We start from the raw sequence: 20,541 nt of genomic DNA, 5'->3' as shown, positions 1-20,541 counted from the left end.
GAATATATGTAGTATAAAAAAAAATTATACAATATGTATATATTGAATTATTTATACATTATATATTATTTATATGAACAATATATAATGATATTATATATCATCATCTATAATGTAATTTCATTATGCGCTCTCATATATATAATATATGAATTGAGAATATGCCAACCTAGGTAAGACTTGTGCTTTGACTTGAGCTTTAAAAGGGTTTCTTATATATTAAGTTATAAAATTAAATTATTAAATTATTGGCAACATCTTGTAGGGAATTTTGTCTTCTTTCGAATAGTATATATACAACAATATATTTTAGAGCAACGGCAAATGGGCGTTATTTTTGTTTAATTTTTTGGTCTTTCCATTATAACTTACATAAAAAATAGTGGGCGTGGTCTGTCTGATTGGAAGCTAACGAACTCCCATATATGCTTCCATTGGTTGCTCGCAGGACGCTATGGAGCAGGGGTTCCCAACCAGGGAAGAATTCCCCCTAAGAAAGAATTTTGAATATACAACGGGGTGTTTGATTGGATAAATTTTTAACTTACATCCTGCAGTGCCGTATGCGTTTGGGTTTCATGATTCAACATTTTGGTTTTATCTATAACACTAGTTGTTATTAATGAGCTACTAGTCAGAACCCAGATATATGTGAACACATCCATCCAGATTTTGATTGGATAGTAAGTTAACCTAGTCATAAACCAATTCACCGCCAGGCCGCAGGTCATGTATTGTTGTGTATTGTATGCATGCGGTAGAAAAATTAATAATGTGTTGTTGTATGCTTACATATGTACAATAAAATGGGATTATAATTTGTATCGATTGTTTATAGTTATGTGAGTTACAAGTGCATGGGGAATCAAATTTATGAAAAGGCATAAGGGGGAAACTGAATGAAACCGGTTGGGAACCCCTGCTATGGAGCGATATGGCTCTGCTACAATGGTGGCGTAAGTGATGAGGAAGACTATTATCACGCATAAAATAACAAAAACAAGCTTCGCCCGAACAGGGACTCGAACCCTGGACCCTCAGATTAAAAGTCTGATGCTCTACCGACTGAGCTATCCGGGCTGCTCGATAACTGGCCGGCTAAGTGTATGCTTTATCGAAGAGCGTGTTTAGTTGCCGAAGAAAGATTATGAAAACATAGTAGCAATCAATACTAAATAATTTATTAAGATACGAGTCGACAAAGGTCTACACGGGCATCTGGAATGTTTTACATAGGCTAGGTGAGATATTCACGAGTGTGTAACAAGTACGTAAAGTAGTAATGTATCCTTTTGAAGAGAAGAAAGCATTTATTTCATTCCAGGACGAACTGAAACCATCCTAATATTCATGGGGACATATGCCTTTAGCAAACGCTAGTTTATATTTGTCATGATCAAAGAAAATGACATACTGTAAGCGCAGCTTCTAGCTAGACTTCTACTATTTGCTGCACAGAATCGTTATGGAAATTCTATACATATCGGTGCTCTTCTACAAGGGCAATTCGCTTTAAATTTCATTAACAACTTATAAAGAAGCAACACAAAAAACTGTGGCTCAATAATGGCAGTGTGAATATTTGGTGATGATCAAATATTCAAATACACTTCATCATTTACAGCCACTACTACGATATGTACTTCAACCTGTGAATAATATAAGATTTCAAGTAGAAGCTGGGGCTTAGTGTATCAGAATGACTGAGCTGGGAGCAATGGAATGGGGTTCAACTCCCGGAAAGGCCAGTGATATTATCACTAGCCTTTCTAGACAGGAAAGTCTCTGAACTAAAAATATGTCTCTGCCAAATCAGATCTTTTTACACACTCACAGCAGAAGACCACTTAACCAGAGTTTAGTGAGATGGTAACCGCTATGAGGCAGCATGATTCTCTAACTATATAATATATTTAAAACAAACATCTAAGCTTACAAGACGCATTCTACCTACAATGATCGACAGAAACTCACTTGAAAAAATTAGCTGTGCACTTTATAAGATACCAAACATACAGTATTTATTACTAACTATTAATTTAATAGACCATTGCTAATAACTGAATTTTATTTGATTAATAAATCTTGAATTTTAACCTTACTTTAATATCTCCCTATACCTGTATCTATATTACGGTATCTATGCACTTGAGAAGGAATTGCATTAAAATGAAACAGGAAACTGCAGCAATTATTTACTTTTTTGAATAGTCAACACTTTGCAACAAACGGAGTTTGATGATTTGCTATTTATTAAATTTATTATTCACTGATTTGTCAATCTTCTACTCGACTTTTGATGTCTCTTCATTAAAAACTAGCAGTATTGATGACTTACCGTATATACCTGCATATAGGCCCTACCTGCATATAAGCTGATTCTAGAACACACAAAAATTTTAAACGAAGGGGTCCGACTTATACGCATTTAAGCATAATTATATTGCATTTTATGTACGTCATATGCACTTGCATTAATAGTATCAATAGTACGATTAAAAATATTTTACAGAAGAAATGTGATAGCGAGGATAAAGTTCAAAGATTTTGCGACATTTTTTACTGTTATTAATGAAAGTAAAATATAACATTAATGGTTACCATAATCATTAACTGTTTTAATACCAAATAAAAATTTTTATCACGACAATTAAATATTCTGTAAAACTAAATATTTGACATTGGCGCATATAAGTTGTCATAACATTTGACTAAATTAATTTTACATCATCTGATGCCATAAAAAAGCCTCAAATGTGTTGCAGAATGAGTTCAGACACATTCTTGTCCTCTTCATACTACTGTGGTTGACAAGTTGAGCATGTTGTGAGTCAGAAAAGTTACCACTACTACTATAGCTTACGGCATTATTATTGCTATTAAAAACAAATATCCGCTGTCGCTACTACTATTACCCAGAAGATAATAATCAGAAGTCCATTGATCTACAATTTGTGAAACCTACATAGCTGTGATGCGTCTGATCATGGCCCGATGAAGAAATAGATATAACAAAGTGTTTTTTCAAAGCGAAACTAAGGTCACTGTGAGATGCAAATATGTTGTTCATTAGATCAACGCAAACTGATAATTGTGTTCTTTCGATTAAGCGGAGACAATAGGCAAATGATACAACTTCTCAGCAATCAGAAACATTTTGTACAAAGCCTACAAAAGCCGCTCCACTTCCGCAAGCTTTTGCTATGATAGCATTTGCATGTACGGCGCATTAGGATTTATAGGGTTGGTGTATATGCGAATTCTTATAAATTCCCTGATTTCAATCGTATTCTTAAGGTTAGCTTATATGCAAGATAGGCTAATATACAGGAACATACAGTAGATCAGGCCACAGGCTTCCCAGAAATGTCGATGAGCAATCCTTTAACCCTTTGAACCCTGGCTATTTTGCCAATGTATGTCAGTAACTCTGGGCAATCTGTCCAATGATCCAAAGTTTTTGAACTTTTATTAAATGGATCTAAACGTGCTCATAATACAATGATATTTGGTAAAACACTGGTAAAAAAGTTCGGCAACCCACAGCAAATGTCATTAAACAGAAAAAAACAGTACTTCACCATTATTCAGCCAAAACTGTAAGAGTTTACACGATTTTACAAAACTCTGTAAACATTTACAGTAGCAGCATATCCATTTAGCACTTGTTCATCATCATTTCATCACTCAAATATACTGGAAAATTATAATTAGTGTCATAAAATACTTTATTTGCATCAACAACATTAATGACCTAACAACAAACGAGTCATATCGATTTTTTCGCGATAAATTTTTTCGCAATAAATTTGTTCTAATAAAATTTGTTATTAAAACGAAGGAAGTAGGTAAAGATATTTGAAAACTGTTACAAATGGAAGTGAAATTTCTGGTCTAACATCCTGTGCAAAAATTAATTTGATCGGTTTACGCTGTTACTTAGAAACAGCTTTTGTAAACAAAGCCATGTGAAGGCTGGAAAACCTCCCGTTAGGGTTCAAAGGGTTAAGAGGAGAGAGTGAGTATACATTCTGAGACAGCTGCAAGACATGATGAATATGGCGCTACATACCCTGTAGGTTGAGCATACAGAGTATGAATTCTTCATGTATACATGTAAGATGAATAGGAGTATCGGCCCAATACAGTGAAGTTACGGCTATAATACCTTAACCATAGCAATTTAATTACAATGAATGCAACTAACCAAGCCAAACAAAATGACAACCAATAATCTTTAGCAAGACATGATATGAGTTGCGTTATTTTGGTTCCATTCAGCCATTCCTTGCTATGGCATACTAAACTTGAATTATTCACACTGTTTGAAAACTAACAAGCTCCCATATAAGTGATAAGACTTATTATGCTTAATAATAAGAAAAACAAGCTTCGCCCGAACAGGGACTCGAACCCTGGACCCTCAGATTAAAAGTCTGATGCTCTACCGACTGAGCTATCCGGGCTGCTCAAGAAGTTAGTTCCCACATTACAACTGTACAAATATGGTTGGTAGTGAATATAAGGCTGAAGACAAATAGCAATTTAATCACAATGATTGCAACTAACCAAGCTGAACTAAACGACAAGCAATAATACAGTCAAACATGGATAACTCGCCCTCGGATAGCTCAAACACGTGGTTAATTCGAACGGTTTTGTTTGGTCCGTTCCCACGCAATGATAAATTGCTTCAGATAACTCGACCTCATCTTCATTAACTCGAACAGTTTTTTGCCCAATGGCTACAGAGACGGTTGTTATCACTTTAGAATATCACTTTATTCCAAGCCAGAGATAAACCTCAACTTTTAGTAGTTCATAGGCGTCGTTATTACCATCATCGGCAAAATATTTTTGTTAACAACTTTTCAAAAGGTTTGTTAAAATTTGATTTTTACCAAACATTCGCTTAGTGTAGGTACTTCAAAGGCTATGGAAAAGCGCAGTAACCTTGGCATAAACTTCAAGAAAAATTGGCAAAATTGATCTTGGTTAAAACGCTCAGAAGAAAAAGATGTCTGCTCTTCTGAGCATTTCAACAGCAATCAGGTTTTGCCAATTTTAATCTGAAAAATGTCTTGGCAGTCACATCACCTAAAACAACAAACAAATCTCAAGTGATAGAAAAATCTCTATACTTTCTGGTAAAAAATTGTTAAACTTTACATTAGAAGCATTTAATTTGAAACAAGCCATTGACGGTTTTGATTTATATTATAGTTTGTATATGTACATGTATCTACTGATAAATACATGGACTTGTGACAATGCTCTGATAACTCGAACACTTTCACTCAGTCCCGTGAAGTACAAGTTATCCATGTTTGACTGTATTTAGCAAGACATGATACAAGTTATTTTAGCTCCATTCAGCTATTCCTTACTATCGCGCACCAAATTTGTCATATTTGCACTTGGTGAGCTACCACATAATCACTGAACAAATATAGGCGATATTGAAAATGCTTCATAAAAGGCTGCTCGGTACTGGTCTCGAACTTGGGACTTTCAACTTCGGACACCAACGGTCTACCACTTGAGCCATTCGACCGCAAGTTGAGGAATAATATTTAGTATCATAAGAATGATGTGCTGTGAGGTTAACAGGGAGGAGTTACAAGAGGAGACTCACTAATACTCACTTAACGAGTAAAAGCAAACGACTCCAAGCAATACCAGGCTCAATTGTAAATCTAAGAACTTTCGGTCTTTGTTTAAATGTGCAACGATCTATCTGATTACAAACTCCAGAATCTGTTTTCGTATGCATTAAAGACAATTGTCCTCAATGAACAAGTTCATGGATTTTTTTCGTGAAACAATTTGCATTGAAAATGAAATAAATCCCGAGCACCGTCTGGCTCAATACTAGTACACTTATAATCACCTACTTCCTTTGAGATGGTTTGGAGCTGAAGTTTCTGTTGTTCTAGATTGTTCTCAGTTTCGACTAGTTTCCTAGTTAATTCGTCGACTTCTTTTTCCAACTCAGCCGTTTGATCTGCCTTGTCCTTAGCCACTGCTCGCTCTAGTTCCTCGGCAGTCATTCTTGCTGGTGGTGAGCTACAGCCATAACGGCAGTAACGATATGAATAAATGCATTTTACAAATGAATTTGTCTGTTTTCCAGTCTTGCAAAGATACAATACTCACATTGGTAACTAGAATATCAACTAAACCTTTCATCCCTACCAAACTGTTAGAGCCATTAAGTTGTGTATGTACTGGCCAATAGTCATGCGTAGTTAACTAAAATATGGATTGTCCAACAAAGTTTTTAAAGCTTTCATTTTAATCAAATTAGAAATATTTCGAAAAATTGGCTGAACTGCAATTTGAACTTGTTCAATTTCCAAATAATTGTTCGGTAGCGACAACCAATCAGAGCAGATAGATTGCAGTTACAGTATCTCTAGCAGAACAAGCTAGCGTGTGCTCATAACCAATAAGAATAATGCACAAATTTGTTCGAATAATATTAATCGTCAGTGCAGATCAGCCAATATGCATATTTTTAAAGCAATTGGTCAATCGCAAAAATTGACCATAAGCTGATAACAGATTGTCTAGTGTACATACTACAGCTTCAATTAAAACTTTCTAAAAAACATAATGTTATTTGTTCATAAAAGTGACAGAATAAAAACTTTATTGGAATTAATCTTTACTTTAATTAGAACTGTCTGTGTTTGCCTGAAATCACGGACGGAGTTTGAAAAAAGATTGCATTGCCCGGGATTTGAACTGACTACTCTCAGCATGGGAGGCTGATACTAGGGTTGCACGATAGCTCAATAGTCGACTGCGATAGTCGGAAGTTGTCGTCTCGATATGAATATGTTGCCTATTTTTAACCTATCAAAACATCCAAAACTTATATATCGTTATCGAATTATAAAAAATAATATAACCCGATAGTTTTGCAGATAGTTTTTGTTGTTTCTTCTGCAGATTTTTTTCTGCGGCTTTTCCTTATCCCATCGCTTCCCACAATCCTCGATCTTTTCAGGCACGTGTGGTCATCTGGCTTGTGAAGTCATCTTCTCGATAATACGATAGTTTTACCAGCTGCAAAGTCACGTGATAACTATCGGTGAACTCTGTCTGCTCATTGATAATTCGATGGCTATCGCTATCAGTAGGACAATTCCAACGATAGTTGATCACACCTTTCCAAACTACAAATGCCCTAGTTGATACCTTAACTACTGCGCCAATCAACCCCACATTTTGGCATTCCAGAATAATTGTACATGTAGTTATTACGATTGATAATTTCTCAAGGTACAGCGGACCATAGAGTTATCTCCCCCTAAAGTGATAACAATACGAGCGTTTCCGGTTCCAACAGGTGCCAGGGTGCTTACTAATGTACATAATATTTGACCATCATAACTGAAAAACGGCCAGTTTTACCAACGATAAGAATGACGAGTTAAGAGCATGTCAGGGTAATGTCGGTTGTTTGTATGTCGGCCGAGAGGTGCTGATGATGCACTGACCAATGCAGTAAACTTCCATTCTTAACTGTAAGTCGGCATATATCACTGAAGAATAACAAACAGTAATTCAATAAGTTTCCATGAAGTAATGCCACATCAACGAAGTGGGCACGCAATAGCCTACCACATTTTTATAAATCAATGCTAAGCGACACACAAATGGACTGTTGAAGCATAGCCAATGACCCTTGGCACATCAGTTTGAGTGTGCCAAGAATGCTTTGTAAAGCTTGGCTCATCCCATAGGTATTGTGCGTAGAACTCAGCCTATTCTATGGGAGGGAATCGATATACACAAGGTAAATCTTGGTAATATTCCCCTTGTGAATCGCTTTTCTGCCTCCAAGCAGTATAGTTCGTCAACGTATATTACTGATGCATAGCAGAACTTGAACTGTATCATCGGGTTATTCTTACAGGCTAATTATCAGCATTTTAAAATCACATAAATTTATAACAATATAATCACCACATTTTGTTTTTCATCCTTGATTTTGATGTTGGAAAAGCTAACAACTAATTTTGGGACAAAAACACTCATGAGGTAAGCTATGGGCTGTGATGTAAAGAACATACCTAAGTGTATGAGTTGCTAATGTCAATGCTGTGGACTAACCAATGCGACCAAATTACACGACCAAATTAGCTTATGTTGGCCATTAGCTTAACCATTACATACAATGCATCCCAACAGGCATTTTAACATCTTATGAATAGAGTAATAAAACTTCACAGCAAAAATAAGATTATCACTGGTAGTACTTGCTGAGCCATATTTAAAGATGAACTTCCAAAATTTTTAGTAAATTTTATCAGAAAGTATCGGTATTTTCCTATCATTTGCGATTATTTGTTTGAGTTGGTCTGACTGCAATTGAAACGCTCAGAAGAAAAAGCCATGCAAAATGACGTCACTAGTTGTTATTGTTGTGGGAGTTGATAGCGGCTAATGCACTCAAGGTGCAGTGTTACGCGCCTCTATTCTGTCAATCACTTTACAACTATAGACGTCATAATCCCACTTTCGCTTGATCTGAGCGTTTAACTGCTATTAAGTTTTGTCGATTTTAATCTTGAAACATCCTGGCAGTCAGACGACTCCAAACAAAAAACAATCGCAAATGATAGAAAAACACTGATATTTTCTGACAAAATCTACTAAAATTTTGTGAAAGTTCATCTTTAAAAGTATGGTAATCAGTTTACCGTCTGGTGACAATCTTCTAAAGCGCAAAACAGAATCCAAAAACAAAATTGAATGACTACCAAAAAAATCCAGCATTTTTATACATTGCGTACTAGTTCTAGTACTAGTTCTAGTACTAGTTCTCGAGTGTGGATTATAGAATCACACCAATCGGTTTGTGCGTCGTATCTTGATGATTGCGCTAGCAATAAATTCCTCCTTTTCACATACTAAAAATTAAAAACATTTTTCACACAAATTAGCTGCATTATTCTCAAAAGTAATCTTGCAAAAACCTATTAACCTTTGCGTTGCTTTCACGAATCAAGGTTTTAAACGAACTATTTGGAGCATTAGGTGCAATAACATTAGGGTAATTACATTACCACACATTTGGGTTAATAATACAACAATATATAACAATAAATAAACAATATTATTTAATGTAGAACCTCTATTTGAATGCAATTGTACTCTATTTTTATCCCTTTCCTTATAGTGGCGTTTTATTAGATTTGACATTCAAATAGAGAGTGACGTTCAAATAGAGGGTGGCATAGATTTCGACTAACTCATCAGAATTTTGGGAAGATAAATACAACTCTTTTACGGGTGAAGCAATGCTAATATGTCGTTTATATTTTGCACTCATATTTTTGCACTTGACGTTTTTTAATGTTTTAAAGTTAAAATGCACCATAACAATGGCTGCTATTACATCGTACAGTGTTTCTTAAGAGTATTCTCATCGTTCATATAAACGCTTTAATGTCTTCAGGTCAGACTGTAAACAACATTATGGACAGATCTGTAAACAATGGATATGATTTAGACCTTAGTTACATCGAATCAGAGTGTAGTTTTGATGATTGTGACAATCGATCTTCTAACTGACATTGTAACTAAAATCGTGGCAACCACTACAGCAACCACGAAAGAATTCACTGTTATTGAAGTAATCGAGTCATTATTAGTAATATTAGAAACATCTGCGTGTTGACTCTTTCACCTCATGTGCATCATGAAGTCTGCATGATATACTCGTGTTATAGATCATATACATGTAGGTGCTACCTAATTTCAGTCTCTCGAGTGTCTTATGTTATAAATAATAATTTATACTATTAATAGTATCTCGAGTGTCATAAGCAGATGCTGCTATCTACCAGTTAATACTGTGTACACTCGCTATGCTTCTAGAGATTAAGCAAGTTTTACCTTTTGTACCTCCTCCTTGTGACGCTCTGTTTGACACAACAATAAATAAAAACTTTTCGTAAAAGATGTGGTTTATGCGGTCAGTAAAAGGATATACACGAGAGTAAAAATGACTTGATGAATGACTTACCCCTCACTGCTGTCAAGGTCACTCAGAACTGTCATAGTGTGGTAAAGTCTGGTCTTAGCCTTCTCTTTGTCTCTGAGAGACTCGGTCAAAGAATCCCCGGTATGGTATGGCTTCTGATACTCTGGTGACGCGCTGCTGCTGTCTGAAACACCAACATGCAACAATAGCCTATTGTTCATCTACTGGCATGGCTACTATTCGCAGCAAGAATCGCTGCGAGAGTCAAAAAATACGATACCAGAAAGTCTCAACAAGCTTTGGCTTTTGAGAAAAGCTTTTCTAAGATGGCTCAATATTTTGAAGTAAATGTTGACGTATATAATGAACGATCACATAGAGTGCTATAAATTGGAGACACACCTGAAAAACCACACCTGGAGGAATAAGGATAAGTGTTTTAAGAACACCCATTTTTAATCACAGACTCACTAGTATATATATAACTGTTTTATGTTACAAACTGCAAAGAAGGCTTTCTTGACAGATAGCTGCAGTTAACAGAGACGCTCAAATTTACAGCTGTAATTTCTAACCTTTCCATATTTAAAATAACTTGAGTTACGAGCATGAAGCAGCTCCTAGCTAAGAACAGTAACATAGCAGTAAGGTGATGATAATTTCATTGCAGTTTTAGCAGATGATGGAATATCGTTTCTTGAACATACAATAGCTATTGGGTTATAAATAATCAAAGTAATGCTTTTTAAAATCAGAATAAGAGATTCGCTGATACTTAGCTTATGATCCATTGTAACTGCAAGGGCAGTTGATACAGCCATAAGAATTTTACAGCTAAAGATGTTAATAACAGCCATACAGCTCTATGGCTATGATTGCCTGAGACAAACACGCTGAGTAAACAACAGATAATGGAGAACAAAATGTGTAGCTATGTCGAGTGAAGTTACAAATTTACACTCACTACATACTAATAGTAGTGATTAATAAATGGTATGATTTGTATTAGTAGGGAGATTAGTAACTACAGCAACATATTACACTCTGAAAAGACATCTGCTGGAGATGAATGTCACATCTGTAGCTCAAGCATCCCAGCAATGTTTCTGTGATAAGATAACTAGCCATATTTCTACTTAGACTATTTGTACTGACAGCCCTACTGTGATTACTGTAAATACTACTAGTACTAACACCACTTCCACAAATGTCCTGACTACAGCTTATGCAACAGAATGCTTGCAAAACTTGGGTTAGTTTCAAAGATTTCCTAATGAGCCTGGGGGTAGGAATGAATGCAACCAATTCATAGGAATATAGTACTGTAAAAGTTTTAAAGAAAATCAACAAGAGCATTATTAGAAAATGTATTAATTTCCATGCAAACGATACCGTAATATATTTCACCACAAATGGTTTATGCTGAAACTTTGTTCGACTTATATATGATGACTTTACACCCGTTATCTTGCCTCTCAACTATAGAATGCTCTTTTGAAGCAATGTAATAACAGCATCCCATTGGAACAAGCTGAAGGGCAGTGCCTCAACATTAATGATCATATGAGGAAGTTGAGAGGAAGTCAGCCAATAAATGTGCGTCACAGGAATATTTGACAAACCTAGCATCAGTTCATAACGTTCCTTCAGCTGAGTTACTTCCTCGATATGCTCTCTCTCAGATTCGACCAATTTGTCTTCAAAGAATTGGCTCAGCTCAGACATCTCCTCATCGTGTATCCTGCTCAACTTCTGACTCGACTCTGCAAGGTCAGCACGAGTCAGTAGATGATTAGCAAATACAAGCGTTTCCTTCAAGATCAAGGATTTTGAAGAAACAAGATACAAGATCAAATTCATATAGAAACAAATTTGGCGGTTAGTCGGCCAAAAACCAATCTATAAAAAACCTAGCTTGTAATAAAATTGAATATGAAACATGAAACTGAAAAGACTACTTTTAATTTTTAGACTATAGTGAAAAATCACTATTGTTCAGACCTCCAATGAAATGACCGATATCAATGAAAAACCTTAAGGAGCATCTTAAAGACGATCGGCTAGTGCATGCACAATATCAAGATAGTAGTTTAAAACGCGCATCAGGTATAAAGTATCGTCGCTTTCTGTAAACTACTATATGTGAGGCTATGTTCTCGTCACTGCGCTGTAAATATAATGTATTTATAGTCTTACAATTGTCTACAAAATACAAACAAATATCTCTTCATATTTTGTTGTCAAATTCTGATCGAGAACCACAAAGGCAAGACAACTCTCAACCATGCCTGTTTAAACACTAGCAACACATTATTTTGCATTAATACTCACCTAATGATTGCTGCCTCAACACATTTTTCTCTTCCTCTAGTCTCTTGATCAGATCCGAGTTGACGTATTGTTCCATGCTCAACCTCTCTAGATCCTCGGCAAGGCTGCTATAATCTTTTTCCAACGAGTCGTTTATGATGAGCTGCGCTCTGGCAGTATTGAGCTGAGCTAAATGCTCCTCTTCAAGGGCACGCCTTTCCTCGGTAAATTTCTCGTTCAGTTCCTGTTTGAGGTCTATTAGCTCCTTCCTATGTTCGTCCTTTAAAACCTGTATCAAAATAAAAACAATTATTATCGGATAACCAAATAATATAAAATCCCAAACATATTTTGAAATAGAGAATTAGCAACAAACTAAATACCTCTATCGTCGATGATAGCAAATGTAAAAGCACCAAATATTTTTATTTGCCTGCTTTGCTTGTCTCGAGTTAGCCAATGATCTTTTGTAAGTATTCATTTCCTGATGATTTGATATCAACTAGTAAAACTGTTAGTGATCATTTTCTCTTACTAAGCACAGCTGGTATTTCACTCCCTCTTCACACACTCATGTTTTACCTCATCACGTATGTACATAAAGGCATCAGCACTCCCATGATATAACATGACCCTGGGATTATTTACCACATGAATATGCAAGCTTTATTTGGTTTAGCAGTATGATATGCAGCTCTCAGTTATATACAACTAGTTGTTAGTTGAACAATATCCAATCAGGATGCGGGCTAAAGGCTTGGTCTACTTTACTAAGTTGCCAATTTTACTAGGAATGTTGGGTAGTTATTAGTTTGCCCCATTCCACTACGTGATATGAATGTTATTGGCTTGCAATGTTCCACCATAGTGGGTTACGTGGTCGAGAGTTTATACTATTGAACTCGTGTTTGATAATGGTTGCTGTTGGTTCATTATTGCTCAGCAAAACAAATTTTCTCACATCTCTGACAGGCTCACACCTGTTTATTCATTACACCTACTATCAGAAGGTTTTCAAGATTTTACTGTTTACTGCAGCTGGAGATGCAGACTTTGCTCTCGGCCAAAATAAATAAAATGTTTTGAGAATTTTTTATTACTAAATTTAAAGAATTTTTTGATTGGATAAGTTTTAAATCTGTGGTCAGCTGCCAATCAAATACTATTCTATCCTATCCTATTTCATACAACAGCATATACATTATATAACTTCATCTATTTAACAAAAGTTCAGACAACAAGAACTTAGAAGACTGTATACAAGTATGTGTAGTTCTTAACTGTCCAATCATTGAAAACGTACATGCAAATAGACAATGATATGAACTTTAAAGAAAAATATCTCAAAAATATTTTAAAATAAATCAAAATGGAAATAAATCAAAGTTATAGTTTAGTCAGAACCTTTCTTAATGAACTGCAAGTGATAATTTTTTCACAGAAACCAAACTCGAAATATGTTCTCAAAAAATACAGCCATGGCCATTACAGTCGGCACGATACACCCAAATATTAACATACAAAATTACTTTATTCTGATCTCTTCATATGTCAGAACTGGTGCATATTGGAGCAAACACTCCCGCAAGAATACATTGTGCTTTTTGTTTAATCCATTTCTTGGCTCAAAGATTTAACCGTACATACTTGAAGTAATCTCATTAGAACATATATATTATGTATACCTACATGAAGAACTAACAATTTGATGAAGTGATAATCAGAAGAGGTTTCTATGATTATTTTACATTAGACACATGAATAAAAGTTCCAACTCGGCAATGTGTAAGTTCAGGGAGTTCCAACTCGGCAATGTGTAAGTTCAGGGATTGAATGATGAGAATATGTGACGCGGCTAGCTGTAACTTACACTTGATATAGGTTAAATTAACTTAATTTATAAATTTATATTTTTCATTTTTACTAATTTTTTTAAATTTTACTTACCAAACTGTAATATTTTGAAACATTTAAGAAACTCCCTGCTAGAAATTACTGTGGATGTCGAGAGAAGTGCCCCAGTTGGCTTTAACAGTATATTTGTAACTTGTATTTCGTAAAAATTTATATGCCACAAGTTTGACAGTGTACCTGGCTGTGTGACATGTAAACAGACCAGAATGAATGCATGGCTCATGTTGTCTTCGGGGTATTTACGAAGTGAATAGTTCTACATCGGATGTTCTGTAACTTGACAAATGTTGACAGTATTAAACTGCCAGGTTTCATTTATTCTATATTGACTTTACGCTAAACAAAAACATACCTGAACCTGCTTGTCATAGTTATCTATAACTTCCTGTAGCGCTACTGTTTTTTCATCTTCCAGTTGGATATCACACTGACCTAGAGAGTGAATATCAAAGGTGTTTGATAGAAGTGAGATAAGCTGATGTATCCTTCACATACCTTTTCAGCCATCGAAAATATTATTACAAATATATTATAATATAGTGAGGAGATATATAAATACGATCATTAGATATATAGGAATATAAATATGAAAAGCATGACTAATGGTAATAAGGTGGTCTGAGTGCTGTCTGGTGACACTATATTAGGGTAAGTAGAGTGGGAGCCTTGTTGATCCTCTGACTGCAAACATCCACCACTGCTATTAACTCTTATGATTGAAGGTTTCGGTGCACACAGATGTTTTATGGCACTTACTATCCACTGAGTCATAAGACTGAGGAATGCCTTGCCAAAAATATTTTTTTCAATAATTTTTTCCATCAATTCGTGCGAATATTTTGAGGTACAGTGGACCCCGCCATACAGTGGACCCCGCCGTACAGTGGACACCGCCATACGAAATAACTTTATTTTGGTGTTGGGATAGTAAGGCGAATATGTCGTATGGAGGAATATAGGAACCCGTAGTAATTACCTAATGCAAACACCCCCTGGTAAAAATATTAAAAGTTTATATACATATGTACTGTACATATAAAAATTAGTAAAAAAATGGTATGGTAACCATAGTAACAGTAGTTACCTATTCAGTGGTTACGATCTGCAATAAAATGCAACATGACTATGTACAGTACTGTATAGTTCTCTCCTTCAAGACAGAGGTAGTGGCTAATCGCGGGGTCAGAGAGACTTGGACAGCAACGCGTTTGGTACACTAGACCTTTGTGACACTACGTACATGTAACATAAACTTTGAATTTACCTTAAATGAATTTAACTCATTAAACACACATACTTAAGGCTAAGTTTTAATATTTTACTAAACTTAACTTTAATTTTGTCACCGTCTTAAATCTATATTACCAGTTCCCGGAGTTGTGTGCCTAGCTTTCACTATAGCTTTTAGCCGACCTTATTAAAACTTTTTTCAGACTAATTTTCCATGAAAGACCGAATGATGCTGTTCCAACTTGAATTTCGGAGAGACATGTTGATATCGTATGGTTGGGAAGATGTGGCAATGAGGGGCCAGAACAACTTGTTGTTCCACATCGTAAGGCGAGAAAACCGCAAAATATGGACCCCATAACCCGGGGTCCACTGTACTAAAACCATTATTTTTTACAAACATGTAGTCTTAATGACTTTACTCCATGCAGGGAATCTACACCAAACCTTTTGACCTCATTTTAGATCACATACTTTTTAGTTCTGCCAGCGCCATGTTATGTTCTTCTTTTAGTAGTCTATTTGTCTGGTTGATCTCTTCCTGGAGACTAGACAGAGACTCGGTGTGTTGAAGTTGAAGCTCACTCTCCAATACCTTTAGACTGTGAGCCTTCTCCGCATTGAGGGTGGTCGTCAAGTGCTGAATATGTGCAGCATGCGCTCTCTCCAATGAGCTCTTCAATTCATGCATTTGGTTTTGCATGTCAACCTGTAGCAGGAATAATGTTAGCCACTTTGTTTCTAGTGGATGTTTTAAAAACGGACAGAACATTTCGACATCTATTGCTTGTGACGAACAGTGCTATAGCAAATATTGACCAGCCATCTTGAGTCTTTAAAGATTAAATCACAGTTATGGCAACGCTTACATTTTAACGGTAATCCAACTTTGAAACAAAATGTTAAGAAGTTGAGGTGAGTAACTTAAAATTTAAATCCACATAAACATCACTATGCTATGAGTGCTTAATATGCTATGAGTGCTTAATATAAATTACCCTTAATTTATATTAAGGAGTTATCGTAGGTTTTTAGACCGTAACAAATTTAACTAATTTCAGTGTATTCTTGATAGAATATATACAATCCAGAACAGCATTAGATTTTTAGTTGGTCATTAGAACACGATGGTTTTAATATATAAAGCAACTTTGTAGAGGAAAACTTTGTATAGAAAGGTTAAAGTGTCCTAAAAAATGTCATGCTGCGCAGCTGGCTGTCTTATGCAGGAACGCTTTGCGCCTAACAGCAAAGTTCTATCGAGTAAAGGTAACAAGGTTTACTTGTGGTAAAGGTTTACTTATGGCATCTGGATAAGTTGATTCAACAGCATTTGATAAATAGATAAGTTTTTATTGCCGTTTACCTGTACATCCAGCTTCTCTTGTTGGAATAAGATATTTTGTGTACGCAACATTTCATCAAATTGCTCGTGATAAGCCACATCTATATCCATGCGCATCTTTTCAGCTTTCTGTAACATAATTACTTAGTAGACAAAAATGCATATAGTTTGCTTGGTCCTTCACACGAAATTCTTAAACTATCATGAGCATAGCCCGGTTTTTCAGTTAAATTAAGTGGTTGAAAAATATGATAACTCAAGAAACCAACCTTTTTGGATTGATCTTTCAGTTTGTCAATTTCCTCCATCTCAAGAAAATACTCAAGTTGTTGAGTATTTTCTTTGACAATGGTGAGCTGAGCCGTCTGCTGTTCAGCGAGCTGGTTGTTGAGATCATGTATGCGGCGCTCAAAGGATTCAGTGACATCCTTCAGCTACCAGTTAAGCAAATGTTGTTCGAGTGCAAACTTTAAAATTCAGCTAAACTAAATTCACCTCTAACATCTTGTATTTTGCGTGCCTTAACTTGAGAGGAAAAATCTGCTTAGTAACGACTACTATTACACTGTGTATTACCCAATCAGTAACAGAATTTTATAGAACAGCTGACACGATTGACTAATTAAACTAATCATGAGCCAACTTGTTTGTAGTTGCATTGTCTAATGATCAAATGCCTTTGTCTTTCTACCATCTAAAAAGTGTCTAGCTTGAAACAACCGGTCAAGCTAGATTACGACGAAGGATTTTGAATTATGAACCTTTCACTCGTTATTATCATCATGAACCATGTGAACTTCAGTGATTTTGTATCAAAATGACCAGCAATTTTGGCAATGTTGTGTTGCAGGCAGACACTGGCATGAGCAAGCAAGTCCTAATAAAATTTTTATGGTATAGACTGTACATATTCACTCGACCATCGAACCTTTTTGAACAAGTATCATAGTCATTATCTGCCTATAGCCATGCACCATTGACCACATGCAAATTGGCGATCGATCGAAACCTACAAGGGTTTGAAGGAATCTGCTAACCAATCAAGTAGAACTTCAGCTCTACCTAGCCAACTTATCAAGGTACACTTAATAAGTATCCAGTATGCATCTAGAAATTGACATCTATGAAATTGAAGAGTTAAGAGTGCCTAAGAGTACCATCTACAAAGAATTGCATAAAGCAAGAATATGCTTTCATCAATTGTATTTGAAACCTGGGTTTTCAAAACAATCACATCTGTATAATTTCAATGACATCCCAAAAACAAATAATAGTTGTTAGTATTAATTAAACAGCAACAATCTTTCCAATCACAACTTTCCGTAGCCTGGATTTTGACAGAAATTTAGAATGTAAATTCAAACACAAAGGGACGGTCGATCGAAACACAAAGCCAAGCTACTTTTCATAGAATTTCGTGCAATACTGTTTCGTTTATTATTTATTTGGTCATGTGAAAACCCAGGCTCCAAAGTGGTGACAGTAAAAGCTACAGCGCACAAGCAAGCTTTAAGCATACCATATAACAAAGAAAAATTGGTTAGCAATATCTAACTTACAAAAACTACGAGAGAATAAAAACTTGTCGACTGGGTAAGTTATGTACGTATTGGTAATTCCAATAGGTTACATAGCTTCATCAATTGCATCAGCTTCAGAAATCTCTTATAGCACACTTGCAAGCAAATAGTACGGCAAAAAAGAAGAGTCCAAAAGGCACGCGATCAAAATCAAATAAATTAATGCAAAACGAACATTAAATACTATCAAAATAACAACTTTTGCTGGAGAGCGCTTAACAAAAGCTAGTTTCTAGCCTCTATAGAAATATAAATGCACAAACTGGACGCGATAGAAAAATACAATAAATAGTAATAAGTAGTATTGCATTAGCTAGACTCAATAGGCAGCACCTGTTTTTCGTGTTGCGTCTCCATCGTTTTCATCTGCGAGGAATGTTGGGATTTGAGGCTCTCCTGTTTTTTCAAGGACTCCTCAGCCAATTCGAGACGAAGTTTTTCTATTGCCTCTTTATATTGCTTTTCAATCTCCAACCGCTCCTGACGGATAAGTAGTAGGTGATTTTTTTCAGTGGCCGTTTTATTTTTCTTTAATTCAGCTACCAGCTTATTTCGATATGATGTTTTTTCTTCATTTGCCTGCCGCTCCATTTCTAATCGTCGCTTATTAGCACCATCGGCCTGCTCTCTGCTAGTCAGAGCTGAATGTTTTTCAGTCTGGTACGCCTCCTCACTTTCGCGTAACCTTGACTCCATTTGTTTTACCGCACCCTCCAAAATTGCATTACGTTTGCTCATCTCCAACCCATCTCTATCCTTATGAGACAGAGTCTCAGCCATTTGACAGTGTGAACGAGTAAGTGACTCGAGCTGCGTTTTGAGTTTGAGCAACTCAACATCCAGCTCATCCCCTTCCCTCAGCTTAGATGCGATGCCAGACCTGTCCAGCTGCAGAGAATCTCGCTCTGCAACAAGCTGGGTAACCTGCTCATTCACCTTTGTTGCTTCCTCCAGTTGCTGAAGAATTTCATCTCGTTGGCGCTGGGCAGCCGCGAGCTGTTTGGCATAGCTCTCTTGTACACCAGTAGAGAGAGACTCACTAACTCCAAGTCGTTCATGCAACTTTTCACAGAGTCTCTCCTGTTCCATCAGCTGTTTGTTCAACTCCTGCTTCTCCATGTGTAGTTTTTCATTTTTCGCCTGAAGCGTAGTCACAAGGTCTGTTAAGTTAGCAATGTTGGCAGAGTCCATTGAATGCACTGACGAGTTGAGTGACTCATGCATTTCTTGCCGTAATTCTGATACACTATTTCGTTCTTCCTCCAGCTGCAGACGGAGATCAGATGTGTCCTTGTTATATTGAATCTGTAAATTGTCCATATCCTGCCGTAAGGCTGACACATCATCAGACAAGTCTTTTCCTGAAGCTTGATGCTCTTCAAACAACTCTACACGGACATTGCGAGGCATTTCGTATCTCGGAGTGGAATGCATTGGAACAACTGTTTCCTGTACAACATTGGATTCAGCGACCTCTTTGGATTTGGAAAGAGCATCACGTAAAATATCATTTTCCTGATTCAAACGCAACAAATCATCTGCAGTTTTCTGAGATTGAGCAATGTAAGCCTTTGCCTCTTTCAGCTCGGAGATTGCCAAGTCCTTCGCTGCCCTTTCCTTAGTAACTTCCTCTCTACTGGATACTAGACTAGCTTCTACTTGAGAAAGTTGAAGCTTCACTGCTTCCATCTCATCTTCAGACCTAACAGCGCTTTCAGATGTTATTCGCTGTAAAGCCTCCCGTGAAGCAGCTAATTTCTCTTCTACATCCTTCAGATTTTCTACAGCCTCCTCTTTTTCTGACCGCACTTGTGATGTCTCGTCTACTAGGCTTTGGATACGGGCTTCAGATGTCTGACAATTCAGCCTAAGCGCCTCCACTTCCTGTGAGAAGCTCTGATTAGCGGTGTCCAGGGCTTCTTTGTACTGTGCCTCCATTTCAGCGTATTGTGAGTGCAGAGTTTTATAGAGGTTAGCTACTTGTTGTCGAGACAGGTTTTCCTCCGCTAGGCTTTTCTAAAATTAACAAGATTAACATAATTTGAAAATTGCCTGAACTAAAGCAATCCAAAAGTAATTAACAGCTGCAATTGCTAATGATCAGTGTTTGCATTTACTCTGGATATTCAAGTTGAAGAAGGGAACAATATGAAAATACAAATGCC

At 36.3% G+C, this 20,541-nt stretch overlaps 1 protein-coding gene and 2 non-coding genes across 3 annotated transcripts in view; all 3 read right to left on the bottom strand.

Annotated features, from left to right (window-relative positions):
* LOC137390731 (uncharacterized) overlaps positions 1 to 20,541 on the bottom strand; it is a 68,088-nt gene that overhangs the window by 23,221 nt on the left and 24,326 nt on the right. The window contains exons 19-28 of the mRNA XM_068077054.1: positions 18,691 to 20,392; positions 18,161 to 18,285; positions 17,066 to 17,230; positions 16,818 to 16,925; positions 16,047 to 16,160; positions 12,329 to 12,470; positions 11,603 to 11,760; positions 10,613 to 10,621; positions 10,040 to 10,158; positions 5,895 to 6,066 (exon numbers count right to left, since the gene is read on the bottom strand). Coding sequence (XP_067933155.1) covers positions 5,895 to 6,066; positions 10,040 to 10,158; positions 10,613 to 10,621; positions 11,603 to 11,760; positions 12,329 to 12,470; positions 16,047 to 16,160; positions 16,818 to 16,925; positions 17,066 to 17,230; positions 18,161 to 18,285; positions 18,691 to 20,392 — 2,814 coding nt within the window. The remainder of the gene's footprint in view (positions 1 to 5,894; positions 6,067 to 10,039; positions 10,159 to 10,612; positions 10,622 to 11,602; positions 11,761 to 12,328; positions 12,471 to 16,046; positions 16,161 to 16,817; positions 16,926 to 17,065; positions 17,231 to 18,160; positions 18,286 to 18,690; positions 20,393 to 20,541) is intronic.
* On the bottom strand, positions 1,008 to 1,080 carry Trnak-uuu (transfer RNA lysine (anticodon UUU)). Its single transcript has one exon. It is a non-coding gene; the product is annotated as a tRNA-Lys (tRNA).
* Trnak-uuu (transfer RNA lysine (anticodon UUU)) lies at positions 4,394 to 4,466 on the bottom strand. The gene has a single exon. It is a non-coding gene; the product is annotated as a tRNA-Lys (tRNA).

Source organism: Watersipora subatra, chromosome 3 (genome assembly GCF_963576615.1).
Source record: "Watersipora subatra chromosome 3, tzWatSuba1.1, whole genome shotgun sequence".
NCBI classification, from domain to species: Eukaryota; Metazoa; Bryozoa; class Gymnolaemata; order Cheilostomatida; family Watersiporidae; genus Watersipora; species Watersipora subatra.
The sequence above is the reverse complement of the archived record's forward strand: the minus strand, read 5'-3'. Positions and strand labels throughout refer to the sequence as shown.